The 15,492-nt window shown below is 42.4% G+C and overlaps 1 protein-coding gene across 1 annotated transcript in view; it reads left to right on the forward strand.

Annotated features, from left to right (window-relative positions):
* The window catches only part of CDKL5 (cyclin dependent kinase like 5), a 211,153-nt gene that overhangs the window by 177,302 nt on the left and 18,359 nt on the right, over positions 1–15,492 (forward strand). Inside the window, exons 12-15 of the mRNA XM_080794722.1 lie at positions 3,684–4,650; positions 8,255–8,356; positions 8,858–8,963; positions 11,954–12,077. Coding sequence (XP_080650848.1) covers positions 3,684–4,650; positions 8,255–8,356; positions 8,858–8,963; positions 11,954–12,077 — 1,299 coding nt within the window. The remainder of the gene's footprint in view (positions 1–3,683; positions 4,651–8,254; positions 8,357–8,857; positions 8,964–11,953; positions 12,078–15,492) is intronic.

The following is a 15,492-nucleotide window of genomic DNA, read 5'->3' on the forward strand; positions in this document are numbered from 1 at the left end:
GGTCATGATCCCAGGGTCCTGGGGTCGAGCCCCGCATCGGGCTTTCTGCTTGATGGGGAGCCTGCTTCCTCCTCTCTCTCTGCCTGCCTCTCTGCCTACTTGTGATCTCCATCTGTCAAATAAATAAAATCTTAAAAAAAAAAAAGATTTTATTTATTTATTTGACAGAGAGAGAGATCACAAGTAGGCAGAGAGAGAGGGAGAAGCAGGCTCCCCGCCAAGCAGAGAGCCCGATGCGGGGCTCGACCCCAGGACCCTGGGATCATGACCTGAGCCAATGGCAGAGGCCACTGAGCCACCCAGGCGCTCCAACACTGTGTAGAGTTTTAAAAGGAAAAGTCTTAAGTGGTTTCTTTAGGACCAATCTCAGCTGAGTTTACATGTATGTGGAAATGTCCTTTTCTCTACACTTGTCTGTGGTTCATATTCCCTCTGTGGAATCCCATCTTATTGGGGACACTAACTCTACACAGACCACGGCTAACTCGGGCTTCCCAGCATCACAGCTGCCACTTACATACTCTGTTGCCTTGTCCCTGAGACACATTCACATACCGTGTCTTCTCTTGTCCAAGTTCATGTCTCTGTAGAAGAGGCAGTGGACTCTTGGCATTACGTTGCCCTGCCTGAGTCTCCTTCAGACTGTCCTGAGGTTCTCCTGACCTTGGACCTGGTGGGATGGTGGTGTTTTAGCCTGCCCTGCCCTCTCGCCAGTCCTGCTTTGCCATCCTTCTCCATAAAAATGTAGCTTTGCATCTTTGATGTTTACTTTGAAAAGTCATTTTAACTAAAGAGATTAACTGTTCTGCCAGCCATTTCAGAGGGTTTATATATAAAATCCTCTTTAAGTGGTTGGCAGTTTAACACAGATTCCTTACAGTTGTGTGCCAAAGAGATCTATGGAATTTTCGGAGCAGTTTCTTATTGTTGTGCTTTGGCAGAACTCCAATTTGAAGACAATTTGATGCCCTTTCTACTAAAGAATTATGTGCAAAGCTCAATGGCTTCAAATTAATACCAAGACAGAAGCGTTCAGAATAGCATTTTAGGCTCTTTGTACTTTTATGGGAAACCAAATTCTTTGATAAATGTTTCTACCTTAACGTTATAACCTCCCTTTTCACATTAGAAACTGTGCCTTACATTGCTATGAATTTGTTCTTCCTAACATGCAGCTTTGTGCTTTCCTTTGAGGTCCATATCTTCCAAGGGTTTCAGAAGCTTTAGCAGCTGTCTTCACTCTTCTCTATCCTTTCCTGGTTTTCTTTGGAGCTTCAGGCATTACACAATATCTGCATGTGTTATCTCTGCTATTACCCCCTCTCTAGACCTGAAGGAGAAAGGGGAGGAAGTAGGAATATGAGAGCCCAGGGGAACCAGGCAGGAGGAGCCACCCTGTGAGAGCTGTAATCTGGACAGACAGAGCTGTGACCTGAGTTAGGGTGCATGATGGGAAGGGGTAGGGAAGACAGCCCCCAGCCCCTTGCACCACTAAGTACAACTGGGAGTTCGGTGGCAAGAGATCCCGGGTGATGCAGTATGCAGCATTGGACTCCTGAGGCCCTGAGTGGGGCAGGGCAAAATGGAGGACAGATTGGGGGTTCGGTAAATGGGAGATAACCAGCACACTTAGGTCTGTTTATGGGTTAGACTATTCACATATTTTTGTTTGGGTTTTTGAAAAGTTGCTTAGATATTTTAGTTAACAAGATATCAGTTGACAAATGACTCTGATGGTTTAAAACCTGATCCCTTTAGGGCACCTGGGTGGCTCAGTCCATTAAGCCTGCTGGCTCTTGATTTTGGCTCAGGTCATGATCTCAGGGTCGTGGTGTCAGCTCCACCCCATGCTCAGTGCACAGTCTGCTTAAGATCTTCTCCCTCTGCCCCCTCTCCACTGCCATCTTGCCAGCGTTCTCTCTCTCTCTTTAAAAAACAAGCAAACAAACCAACAAACAGAAAAAAACAACCTGATGCCTTAGGGTATGATGACTGCCCTTTATTGATCTGGGGTTAGAGTCAGTTGATATCATTTAACAGAAGATGAAACTTTTGTTACTTTTTAATTTTTTTTTAAATTTTATTTATCATTCATTTATTTATTTAGAGAACGCACATAAGTGGGGGGAAGGGAAGAGGGAGAGGGAGAGAGGCAGACTCCCTGCTGAGCGCAGACCCCCCCCATGTCAGGCTCGTTCTCACCATCGAGGGCCACTGCCTGCTCCAAAATCAAGAGTCCGACACTTAACTGACTGAGCCACCCAGGCGCCCTGAAACTTTTGTTTCTTTGTGTTTCTTTCTAGATCTAGGACCTGCTATTTATTTAGTTAGCTCGTATTTAAGGGACCTTATTTGAGGCTGCAGTTGTGACTGAACTAGGAGAGATTAGTGACTGCATTTAGAAGATGAGGCCTTCCACAATTGTTACAGGCTTGCTTGGTGTCAGATACTTTTTTTTAATATTCTGCAGGATAGGAGGATAGGAAAAGAGCCCTTACCTTTGTTGCCTGAGCAGTGGATTCTCAGGGAAAATGGAAAGACATAGTTTCATAGATTACTGTTAAAAAGGCAAAAAAATGTGACTTTCTTTCCAGTTAGTGTGTGATGGGAACAAAACTCCCCCATGTCAAACCATCTTTAGCAATAGCGATATTTGCAGCAGAATTTTCTGAATGCATAATAAAAAGGGAGCTTTTTATTATGTAGATTATTTTTCATTTAAAAACATTCTCTTATCTCAAAGTATAGTTTGGTCCTTCATATAGTTGCAGTTGAACGAACTGACCTTGCTGTGAGGTGTTTCAGCTTTCCAGTAGAGGACAAGGTTTTCCTCTGGATTTATATTTTTTATTTTAAGCCAGATAGGAAATGAAGCTTTATATCCTAAAGAAAGCCTTAGTCGGTTTGGAATGATGACGTATGAGATGATGAAGAAGAGAATAAATTGTGTCTTCTGGAGAGAAATTAACTCTCTAGAGCCCTGGGATCCAGAGATACATTCCTGTTTAGGGTACAAGGAGGCATCTGAAATACCGTAGAAGTATTGCCACTTCTCCAGAACATAAACATTGATCATCCAACATAGTTTACGTTTGGTTTTAGATTGTCATTTTCTTTTATTGAGTATATTGCAAGAACTCTCATTCTTTGATGATACAGACTAAAGATAAAAGGATACTGGTGTCTGTATGTGCTATGAGTATCTCTGAAGCAGGCAGTGAGTTTTACAAATAAAAGAGAAGTTCAGTGAATATCATGACCTTCAAGTCTACATGTTGCCTCTGACATCAAGCATTCAAAGAGTTACCAGGAGTTCGTTACAGCTTAGCTCTCCTCTTCTTATCAGGCATTCCATAACAAACACTCATGTGAGCACCAGCATAGCAAAAACATGTTTTCCCAGATTATCAGTTAAGAAACCAGGTTCGCAACAAGTTACTTGAACATTTAAGGATGTCAAAATCATTTCGGTCAGGACCATTGCTTTGTTGCAAAGTGACTTGATCTAAGTAGCTTATTCTTTATGGTTACTTGTTATTTGTTGGCACATGTTTGAATGTGTAACTATTTTTAGTCTTTCAGGTGTTTTAGGGGTGTGTGCCTGTGTGTGTCTTTTTTTAAACAATACTTTTTGTGTGTCTACTATTGAAGGAAACTGATACCCTTCTTTTGTTTTTACATAGAAACCAAGCCAGCAAAAGTGCTGCTTTGCAGTCTCACCACAGATCCAACAGCAAGGACATCCAGAATCTAGGTGTGGGTCTGCCCCGGGCTGACGAAGGTCTTCCTGCCAATGAAAGCTTCCTAAACGGAAATCTTGCTGGAGCTACTCTTAGTCCCATGCACACCAAAACCTACCAAGCAAGCAGCCAGCCTGGTTCTACCAGCAAAGATCTTACCAACAATAACATACCACATCTTCTCAGCCCGAAAGAAGCCAAGTCAAAGACAGAGTTTGATTTTAATATTGACCCAAAGCCTTCGGAAGGCCCGGGCACAAAGTACCTCAAGTCAAGCAGTAGATCTCAGCAGAACCGGCACTCATTCATGGAAAGCTCTCAGAGCAAAGCTGGGACACTGCAGCCCACTGAAAAGCAGAGTCGGCATAGCTACATTGACACTATTCCCCAGTCCTCTAGGAGTCCCTCCTACAGGACCAAGGCCAAAAGCCACGGGGCGTTGAGTGACTCCAAGTCTGTGAGCAACCTTTCCGAAGCCAGGGCCCAAATTGCAGAGTCCAATACCAGTAGATACTTCCCATCCAGCTGCTTGGACTTGAACTCTCCCACCAGCCCAACCCCCACCAGGCACAGTGACACGAGAACTTTGCTCAGCCCCTCGGGGAGAAATAATCGAAGTGAGGGCACTCTGGACTCACGCCGAACCGCAACCAGGCATTCTAAAACGATGGAGGAGTTGAAGCTGCCTGAGCACATGGACAGCAGCCATTCCCATTCTCTCTCTGCACCTCATGAATCCTTTTCTTACGGGCTGGGCTATACTAGCCCCTTCTCTTCCCAGCAGCGTCCACATAGGCATTCCATGTACGTGACCCGGGACAAAGTGAGAGCCAAAGGCTTGGACGGAAGCTTGAGCGTAGGGCAAGGAATGGCGGCCAGGGCCAACAGCCTGCAGCTCTTATCACCTCAGGTACAGCTCGGACCTTTGACTGGATCTGTTGGCTCATCATGGGAAGGTGGTGCAGGGGTGTGGATAGGGTCAGTCTGCAATTTTCCCTACTGTAGGAGGTTGACTTGAAGGACTATATGTTAAAAAAAAATTAATTATTTAAGGCCCACTGTTGAATATTCAAGAGAACTCAAAAAACCTTGTTTTTAGATATCTGCTTCTTAAGTATTCCTTTCTGGCATATTTTGTTGAAAGATCCTATTTTGATTTATTACAGAGTTCATCAGTTATATGGGATAGTTTTTAATTTTCTCAAAATTTAGCGTGATTTATAGAGATTTTCTCTAATCTTTCCAGACCACATTTGCTCAAATCAGACCCTTTTACTTACACCTTACTTGATATTTTCACTGAATTGAAAAATTTCTGATTTTTCTAGAACTATAGGCAAATTTAACTTCAGACCAAAATAAATGTTAATTTGCAGTCTTTGGGATTGTTTTTAAATCTCAAGGCAATATTTTTATCCTCATGCTTCCTCCGTCTTACTGATTTTTCAAACTCTAGAACTGCTGACAGTAACCTGTTTAAAAGAAGTAGCATTCCTACAGCAGAACACATGCTTTTTAAATCATATTTTCATGATATGAAACATTCATCTGCATCAAAGAAATGAGGGTGGAGATAAGCCAGTGTCAGAAGGAGAGAAGAGTTTGATGTAAGGGGAAGTACTCCCCTTTTCGAAGATATGAAAATAGGTTCATCAGACAGTTCTGTGTCAGAACTCCAGAAAATATGGATGGAATACGTAATGGGAGGTTTAGCAAGCTGGGTGCTGAAGATGGGGTGGAAGTTGTCAGTAACAGAGCAGTCAGTGTAGCAAAGTAGCTAAGAGCTCAGGTTGGGAAACCAGGCTGACCTGGGTTTGTGTCCTAGTTCTGTAGTCTGCTTCAAATGATGTAAATTTGGGAAAGTGACATAATCCCTGTTCGCCTCAGATTCCTCATCTGAGTCATGTCATAAGCTTCCAACATGGCGTATAAAGCACCATGCCCCGTGCCTGGCAGAGAGCGTCAAGCACATTTTAATTGTTGCTGCTTCTGTGATTGTGGGGGCTGTTTTCGCGACTTTTAACACTCTCTCTGTGCGAGGTGTTCGCAGACACTCGGAAGAGTCTGAGGTAGGGTTCTTGCCCTTGACAAACTTCTCTTCTCTCAGGGAACATTAAATTAGACATGATAACAGTGAAGTAATTAAGAAGCAAATTACTGTGGCACTGGCTATAAATAGGAGTTGAGAACAGGGAAAGATCAGGAATGGAGCTGTTAGAAATGGCTTTGGGAGCAGCTGAAGCTCTTGCTCTGAGCTAGGATGTAGAGAGAAGCTTTGGATGGTTAAAGAATGAGGATGTGTTCGGTATTTACGGAGTGAGGCCCCATGGTGGGCTCTCCTGAGAAAGATGAAAGATGAAAAAGGTGTAGCCCCTGTACTCTTGAGTGCATGTTGGGGCACACGTGCCAGGGATCGGTCGTGGCGGTACCGTGAGGCTGTATGCCCATGCCACGCTTGAGGCCACTGTGCCATAGACAGAGAGGCACGGCCCAATCCGGGCGGGGGTTGTGGAAGCTTCCCTGGGGAGGTGGCATCTGAGAAGGGATTTCTGGGGCTTAACTAGGGGAAGAAAGTGGAGTCGACCTGAGGGAAGGGCTGGAGAGAAGGGCAGAAAAGAGGAGGAGGCTAATAGAGACATTAAACAGCATGGGGTGCCGTGGGGATTGCAACTTGTTCCTCGTTGCTGCCATGAAAAATGCAAGATTTGAGGTCGCTTTTGCCGAAAATCATTTTGTAGATGAGTGTGCTAAGGATCTAAGAAGTTAGGTGGGTTGCCCCAGTTTACCCAAATAGTCCAAGGTGGAGCTGGGATCATGAGGCAGTGTCTAGGTCCCTAGGCCAGTGTTCTTTGCACTGTATCATGCTGACCTGTTGAGGCTGAAGTGACCCTGGGCCCCTAAACAGAGCTATCCTCGATGAGGTTGGAAAGACTGGTCGGTGCCCAGGTAAGAGGAGGAAGAGCGGGAGATGTATACTTGCGGGTGGAGGCAATGGCACCTGGCGGAGATGCCGTGATTGGAGTCAAAACAGTGGTTGGAGGAGTCCCTCTAGAGAAGAGAGAAGCCCTAGGGCCTAGAAAGATCTCTAGAGCCTGGCAGCTGCCCGTAGGCATTAGATGGAGGTCAAAACCAGGTAGAGCGTGCTAGCATGCAGTGTAGTGTAAATAGAGGAGATGTAAGAAAAATGAAAAGCTATAACTTGGAGAAAAGACAAATGGACTGGTTCTCAGAGTTCCAGAAAAAACACTGTGAACATGGTGGAGACAATCTAATTATAAATGGTTACCGTGGGCTAAGCACAGACCCAACTGTTACAGAATTTTAAGTCCAGTTCAGGAGGTACAGTTTCAAGCTGCAAGATAGTACAAGTTTAAAGGCACAAAGATGGCAGTGACTAAAGCCATGAGTAAATGATGAGAATCACTCCCTTACAAAATATTGTGGCCACCTTCAAGAGGAAGGGGACCGAACTGGCATTTTCACTTAAGAGTTTAAGTTAGATATAAATCATTTGTTTTCTGAGAGACTTTTCTAGAGGGCTTTGTAAAGTATACAGATACTAAAATTCAAATGAGATCCTATCACAAATTAGGAAGAAGAAAGGCTACCCTGGATGATTTCCTGTCCAGAATATTCTTTCATAGTACATTTAGGGAGTGAGGGATACAAAGACAGAGAAAATCCTATTTAAAGTTTAAATAAAATGTTTTTGATACATCATGTAAGGCTCAAGATACGACTGTGTAAATCTAAGTAAGGCTTGGTAGTTTTGTTCCTTAATCTTGTTTTCCTTGAGGGTAGAAGATGCCACTTTTCCCCTCAGTGAACACCCATGTGGACCAAGGCTGCTCTTAGCTTGTGTCTCACCTCCTTGAGGGATAGGCAGTGTCTCCTGAGATGTGTGCTGTCCTGATCATGGTTAAGAAAATACATGAAATACAAGTACTGTTATCCTGGAGGAGATTAAGAAAACTTTAAGTACATAAAATTACAGCAGTTAGGGAATTTTAAGACAAATGATAAAGCGTACTGATTCTCTTCCATGATCTATCCAAAGAACATTTGATTTCATCTGAATCTGCTATTTAAGTTCTTAGTGAAAAATAATTTTGGATCTGCATAGTTCTTTTTGGAAAAATCTGCTAGAGAAATTTTGGATTAACTAATAGAATCTAATTAGAGTGCTGCACAGAACCATGACTATCTAGATATTAGGAAGATAATTTTCTTTGTTTTTAATAATTAATTGAACTATATTCAGGGTAATTCTTTCCCTGCTTGCCTTAACTTTAATGAGAATTTCACTTTCCATCTGTGTGACATTTGTTTGAATTATTTTACATTCATCAGATGATTCACTCTTTTATGGGACAATTTGTGTTTTAGCCAACTAACATTTTTTATTTTAGCTGGTAAAGATAGTAATTATGCCAAATAAAGCCCATGGTGATTTAGGTGATTTTCATCCCTAGGAACAGGACACTCTTATAAATCCTTTTAAATTTGACTTCCAGCCTGGAGAACAGCTCCCTCCAGAGATGACTGTGGCTCGATCTTCCGGTAAAGAATCTTCCAGGGAAGGCACCACTTCATTCCACGCAAGGCAGAAGTCTGAGGTCTGAATTCTCCACAAGTTGCTAACTTTTATGATAAAACTTGTCTATAAAGAGTGGTCATGTGACATCATTACAGCCTATCTTTTAAAATTTCTTCATACCTAGTCTCTCATAAATAACTTAAACTGGCTTAATAAGAAGTTAATTAGTTTTCCTCATGCCATTATTCTGAGTTTTCTCTTTAAAAGATCCTGGAATATGGGTGCCTCAGTGGCTCAGTTGTTAAGGGTCTGCCTTTAGCTCAGGTCATTTTCCCAGGGTCCTGAGATCGAGCCCTGAATCAGGCTCCCTGCTCTGTGGAGGGCCTGCTTCTCCCTCTCCTACTCCCCGTGCTTGTGTTCCCTCTCTCACTGTGTCTCTCTGTCAAGTAAATAAAATCTATTAAAAAAAAAAAAAAAGATCCTGGAGTAAATTGTGGATCAGTTACACACTATTCAAAGTTCATAGGCCACATCGTCATTGCTCTCTGTTAACTTTTTATAAACCTCTTTCTTGTCTCAGGGTGGAGCATATCATGACCCCCACTCTGATGATGGCACCGCCCCCAAAGAAAATAGACACCTGTACAATGACCCTGTTCCAAGGAGAGTTGGTAGTTTCTACCGAGGTAAGCCCAGCCCCATGGGCCCACCAGGGTCCTCTCTCTCTCTCTCTCTCTCTCTCTCTCTCTCTCTCTCTCCCCTGTACCTCCAGCCCATGCTTTCCACTACACTTCCCTGCCTTGACTTCAGGTCAGCGCCATCCTTGTCTGTGCTGTCGCCCTCCAGCACTTCTCCCTGCTTTGGGTCCTACTTTCTTAGTTCAGGCCCGCTGCTTCTGACTTGGGTTCTTTGAGTAGCCTCCTAGCTGATCTCTATTTCCCAGGGTTGCCATCAAACCAGTCTCTGGAATGATAATTTTGAAGCTGTGTTCCGGCCATCCCACTCATTCATTCAGTTAAGTCCTAAAATATTTATTGATGTCACCTGTGTGCCTAGTGTAGCTTAGAACATGTCAATGAACGAGACAGCCAGAGGTCTCCACCTTCACAGAGCTCACATTCTCACAATGAGAAGAATATACACTAAATATAACAATTATATAGAGTGGTAAAAGATAATAAATGCTACAAGGCAAAAACAGAGCAAGGCAACCCACTGCCTGCCCCCAGTCCTCCATCTCTCACCTGCTGACAGTCGTCCGGTGGTTTCCCATTGACATCACAACAAAATTCGGATTCCCCAAGATGACTTTCCAGATATTCCATGCCCTGGCCCTTGCCATCCTCTCCAGCCGCTGCTCTTCCATCCTGAAACCCACTCCTCCCCCTGCTTGGTTAGCTTGTTTCTGTCCCATTTAAGGTTCCACTTTGAAGTCCTCTGCAGTATGATATCGTCCCTCTCCACCCAAAGTGACATGTTTTCTTCTCTGTTCTAACCATGGTTCCTTGTCTAGGCCTCTAACATGACACAGACTACATGGTGTTGATTCTTTGTCTGCATTTTTCTCTCACAAGGTTGCAAGGCCCTTGATCATGTTTTCCTCTTTTACCTTCATTGACTAGCACACTACCTGACAGTTGCATAAATATTTGTTGACTGAATGAAAGAAAATCTTCAAGTGTGCTTGCACAGCCCTAAAAATGTACTTCGATGGTTAACCAACAACTAAAGCAGAGGCTCTGGAGGCTGTATGGATTTAGGAGGGTTGACAGAGAAGGGCATCCCCTTTGAAGAGCTATGTAGCAGTAGAGGGAGAGCCCCTCCAGAACTCTGTCCCCTGGTAGGGAGATAACAGCAAAGCCCACCGGGGTAGGGGCAAGGTCCTGGGTGTTTCATCGGCTCAGCCTCTTAAAGCCTCCTAAGAGTCATCGTGACCTTCTGCAGTCACCCTCGCCCACATCCCTTGACTTTTTGCTATTCTGTTGATTAGGGGAGACAGCTGGAAAGGGACAGGAAGTGGGGGAGAACATGGGCAGCTGCTTGGTCACCTTAACTAGGAACCTGAGCTAAATAAATGTATAGAAGTATTATTTAGGACTAGATATGTATTGATTTAGGCTACTAGTTCCTTCCCAGCCCCATTTGAAAAAAGCATAGGGCATTGAATATGCCTTTTAATGCATCCGGTTTTTTCTCATGCTGTGGTTACTTTAGAATCTTAAGGGACTAAAATTTTAATTCAGATTAAAGTTAGGTAAAATATTGTAGTGTATATGAGCAAATGTCTTTTTTCTCAGTAAAACTGTAAGTTTTACTTCCAAAATGGACCATACCTGTGTTATTCCTATAGAGATCTGGAGTACATTCTTTAACATAAAATGTCAACAAAGTTTTGATTAATTAAGAAAGACAATTTTGTTTTGATTGCAAGTGAATTAAATTAGTTTGTATCAGCAAAGCCCCTCATTTGTCTTCCTCGTAATACACTTCAGGGTTTGGCAGGTAGAACATTTTTATTTTAGAAAGTCCAGAAATAGAAGGAAGAGATTTAACCAGGTGAAACATCTGGAGACATCTGTCATTTCAGTGATTCTTCTAAATCCAACTGGGTAAAGATTTAGTGTTATCATTGAAATGACAGATATTTCCAGAATTCTTCCTGTTTTTAGTCCTACTGGTCAAGAGGCAAATGAAATGGTGTCATTTATCTTGATACTCAGCCTGTATATTCCTTTTGTGATGAAATTTGCAATATATTTTGATTTATGATCAAGCTTAGAAAGTGGCAGAAAGGGGCACCTGGGTATCTCAGTCGGTTAAGCATCTGCCTTCGGCTCAGGTCATGATCCCAGGGTTTTGGGATCAAGCCCCGCGTGGGACTTCCTGCTCAGCAGGGAGCCTGCTTCTCGATCTCTGTCCTCCTGCTGCTCCCCTGCTTAGGCTCACTCTCTCTCTCTGTCAAATAAATAAAATCTTTAAAAAAAAAAAAAGAAGAAGAAGAAAGTGACAGAAGAAGATAGTAACAGCAAAGAGCAAAAAAGGTATTTACCCACTTATGTTGTGGTTATCTTTCTGTTCTTTCCTGGATTGAGAACTTAAAGAAAAAAAAAATTTTTTTTTATTTTTTATTTATTTATTTATTTTTTTTGGTAAATAACCTAATTTCTTTGGAATGTAGTTTAAAAAAATACAAAATTGATTCTGTGCCTCCGAAGTATAAGGCTTACAGCACAGTTAATATATTCTAGCACACATATTGTTAAAAGAGTCACTTCAGAAAATCTATTCACTGAGAATAGATTTTGCATAGTTGAGTCTATGTTGTAAGAAAGCCTGTTTCAGAGAATGCCAAAACGGTGAAGGGGGTCTGTCCTATTCATACTTTTAAATATTCTAAAATGTTCTTCATTTTATCAACTGTCAAGTCAATTTATGCTTTGAATATATACTGCCTGATGTTAACTGACCCTTGCAAATTAATGTGATAATCAGTGGGGGGAGGGAGAATGTTCCCTGAAATGCCTCCACCCTCAGAAAACACAAAAGTTATATAAAGGGCAGAGGAAGGTTTTGATTTACTTGTTTGTTTTATTTGTGTGAGAGAAAATGCAGTATAACCAGTTAAGAACTGCTTCGGCCAAAAAGTACATCAGTGACTGACTTTTTCTTTATTTAGTGCCATCTCCTCGTCCAGACAATTCTTTCCATGAAAATAATGTATCAACCAGAGTTTCTTCGCTACCATCAGAGAGCAGTTCTGGAACCAACCACTCAAAAAGACAACCAGCATTCGATCCATGGTGAGTATTTTGATTTGCTGTTACTCTCCTTTTTTCTAATTGGAGATTCGAGATTTCAAAGAATTCTGGATACACTTTTTAGCTTGCTTGCTTTCTCAAGAGAGATTGTTGATAAGGAAAACTGATTTGTCATTATCTGTAATGGTTTATTTCAAGTTCAGCATTTATATTAAATATCATGTAAAAGAAAAAATCTTGCTGGGTCACTAAATACCTCACATTAGGTCGTGTATCTTTCACTGTGTTCTTCTGATAGGAATGCCATCTTCACTGTCTCTTGTTATCATATCACAGCACTTGGTTGAGCACTTGGTGTGTGCTGGCTTACTCGGTCCTCACGGTCAGCTTTAGGGGTGGGGGCAGCTCCCATTCCACAGATGCGGAAGCTGTAGCCTCGGAAAGGGAGAGCACTTGCCTGGCGCTGGGCAGCCCTTAGCAGGGAGAGGAGAGCCAGGATCTAGGCCTACATGGAGTCTAACTCCAAAGCTTGTGTTTTTAACCTCTGTGCCACCTGACGTACGTTCAGGGTGAAAGGAAAGAAATGGAGGGACACCCTTTATGCTACCACCAAAAAACATAATGGTAGTCAGAGGCTAAAATGATGTGCCAGTTGCTTGTCCTTTTTTATCTTCTTTGCGTCATACGTAGTAAAAATTTAGGGAGAGTTATATCAAGTATTAAGTCTCATCAGCAGATCTGCCTGGGGAGTAAGGACCTTTTTAAAAAAAAAAAATTAGTAACATAGACTTTATACTCTCAGCTGCCCAAAGAGGACTGCCCAGAATCTAGATGTGAGGGGTGTTGATTTGTACTTCATAAATCCACCGAGTGCTCTACTTGGAATAAAGTGGTGTATCACCATAACACTGCGAATTTAGAATAGGGCCGTTCTATCGGATTCCAACTCTGGTGTTTATTGCTGGAAGTCACAGAAGGGTTGCACATCCGTCCGTGCTCCTAACCTGTGCAGGGGTGCAGTTTTCACCCTGCTGGCAGGGTTGTATCAAGGCTTTAGTGCTTCTGTGCCCTCTGGTAAAAATAACTTCATTATTTTTAAACCAGTAGTAAAAACAATGTTTTTAAAGCTACAAATGTTTTCATTTACATCCATTGCCTTATTTATTAAATGAGAGTTTTAACATTAGTGACTAAGAGATTGGACTCTGGAAATAGGACATCTTGATTAATGTCACCTTCTGTCGGTGTGACTTTAACCCCTGCCCCTCAGTTTCCTCATCTGTAAAAATAGGCCTACGAATACTACCTCCCTCCCAGGATTAACATGATTAAACGGGAGAAAACACCAGGAGCACCGAGAGCAGTGCCGGGCACACTGTGACTTGTTACTGTTAGCTGCAGCAGTTTTTATCACGGATGTCCTCTAACTTCAATATGACTTATCACATGTCTCCCCTCCACTTCCTTCACTGAGAAACTTTGCTGCATTCTTTTTCCATGTGACTGTAGACCAGCTCTCCTATACATTAACCTGGGAGCACAGGTACAGCTTGTAGTTACTGGCTTGGACAGTTTTCAAGTGAGGCTTTCATAAGCCATGCGAATAGCGTCTCAGTTGTGAGACTAAGGAGGTAGAGAAGAAATCGTTTTTCCTATTGGATGTTGCATAATGGAGTGGTGATGATTTAAAAGAGAATCAGCTACGGGGGCGCCTGGGTGGCTTAGTCATTAAGCGTCTGCCTTCGGCTCAGGTCGTGATCCCAGGGTCCTGGGATCAAGCCCCACATCAGGCTACCTGCTCGGCGGGAAGCCTGCTTCTCCCTCTCCCACTCCCCCTGCTTGTGTTCCCTCTCTCGCTGTCTCTCTCTCTGTCAAATAAATAAATAAAAATCTTTAAAAAAAAAAAAAAAGAGAGAGAATCAATTACAGATTAACATAGTTCTATCAAAATTGGGTAGGTCCGACCAAAACTAAATCCAAATGTGGGATAGGTAGTATTAACAACATTGTTTCTGTCTTTTAGATAGTCAGTTTGAGTAGAGCTTGTTTAGGTAATGTATATGTAGAAACCTGAAAACAGTTGTAGTTTCTGTTTTTGTTTTTAAAGAATTAACAGGCATAATTGGGATGTTGAACTTTAGACTTTAGACAAGCCTTCATCAAGTCATCCCTACTTTGATAATGCTATTTTGAAGTTTGAGAGAGTTTCAGAATTACCAGTTTGAATTGCAGTGTTCTTTTGTTCCCACTGCTCCTCATGTTAATGCTGCTGTGATACACTTCTCCTTTGGGCATCACAGTCTAACTTGGTCTAAGTCATTCATTGAACTTACCTTGATTTTTTTTTTTTCTTGAACAAGAGATCTCATCCACCATATTGTGTATATTTGAGAGAAATGCAGCTTAATCACGTATAAAAACGTGAACAAGCCTTGCTATGGTAATACAGTGAGTCGCTCTTCCTAAATTGTCACTTGCCTAAGGGCAGTCTGTTTCTCCTTGATAGTGGTGGTTCAATTTCTTTTGGGACGAGAATATTTGTAGAGTGTACTCATTGTTGGAATGGAAAGACTGACTTAACTGCATCATATTTTAAAGTAGTTGATACTGTAGTATAACATCCAGAGTGGCTATTCTGGCCATCTTAGCTATCCAGAGTCCAGCCAAGAACTGGGAGATAAGCCAGAATATCTCAGAACAAAAAACAGAGTTAATGTAGTCAGATCCATCTTTACTAATGGGAAAACACCTCCGCCCTCCCTATAAGCCTGTTGACTCTTTTATTTTTCCCTTAAGATCTTAATTTATCTATTCTAGAGACAGAAAGAGAGAATGCATGTGCACAAGCGGGGGCAGGGGTGGCGGGGAGATGGAGAGAGAATCTCTGGGAGACTGCGCTGAGCATGGAGCCCAACATGGCGCTCCATCTTGTGACCCTGAGAGCATGATCTGAGCTGAAATCAATATTCGGTTGCTCAACCGACAGAGGCCAGCCAGGTCCCCCAAAGCCTGTCTACTCTTATGCACAGTTTTAACAGCTGGCACTGAGGTTGACAGGCAAGAAGTAATCCTGGGCAACAATACAGTGTGAAGAGGGAGAAAAATCCCAAATAATAGCCAGGGAGAGGAGAGGGATATTTTTGTCTTGTCTCAGGCTCCTGGTAGAAATATCATTTCTGGCCTTCATGGTTTCATATGTAGAATAGATATCCATGAAGCATATAGATTTCTAAAACAGGCTGTTCTTAACTTTCCTTAAAAAGGCAAAGTGTACAAAATACCGTTTGTAGGAATCCCAGTAATTAAGGTAAGTGAAGGATTGCTGTCACTGCACAGCCCCAGGCTTTCTCTTCTGGTTAAGTTATGAATATGTTGGCATCCATTATCGCCTGCCACTGTAACTCATAAAATGGTTCACTGATTGTTTTCCTAGACATCAGCTGACTAGTTTAGTCGC

Source organism: Martes martes (genome assembly GCF_963455335.1).
Source record: "Martes martes genome assembly, chromosome: X".
Lineage (NCBI taxonomy): Eukaryota > Metazoa > Chordata > Mammalia > Carnivora > Mustelidae > Martes > Martes martes.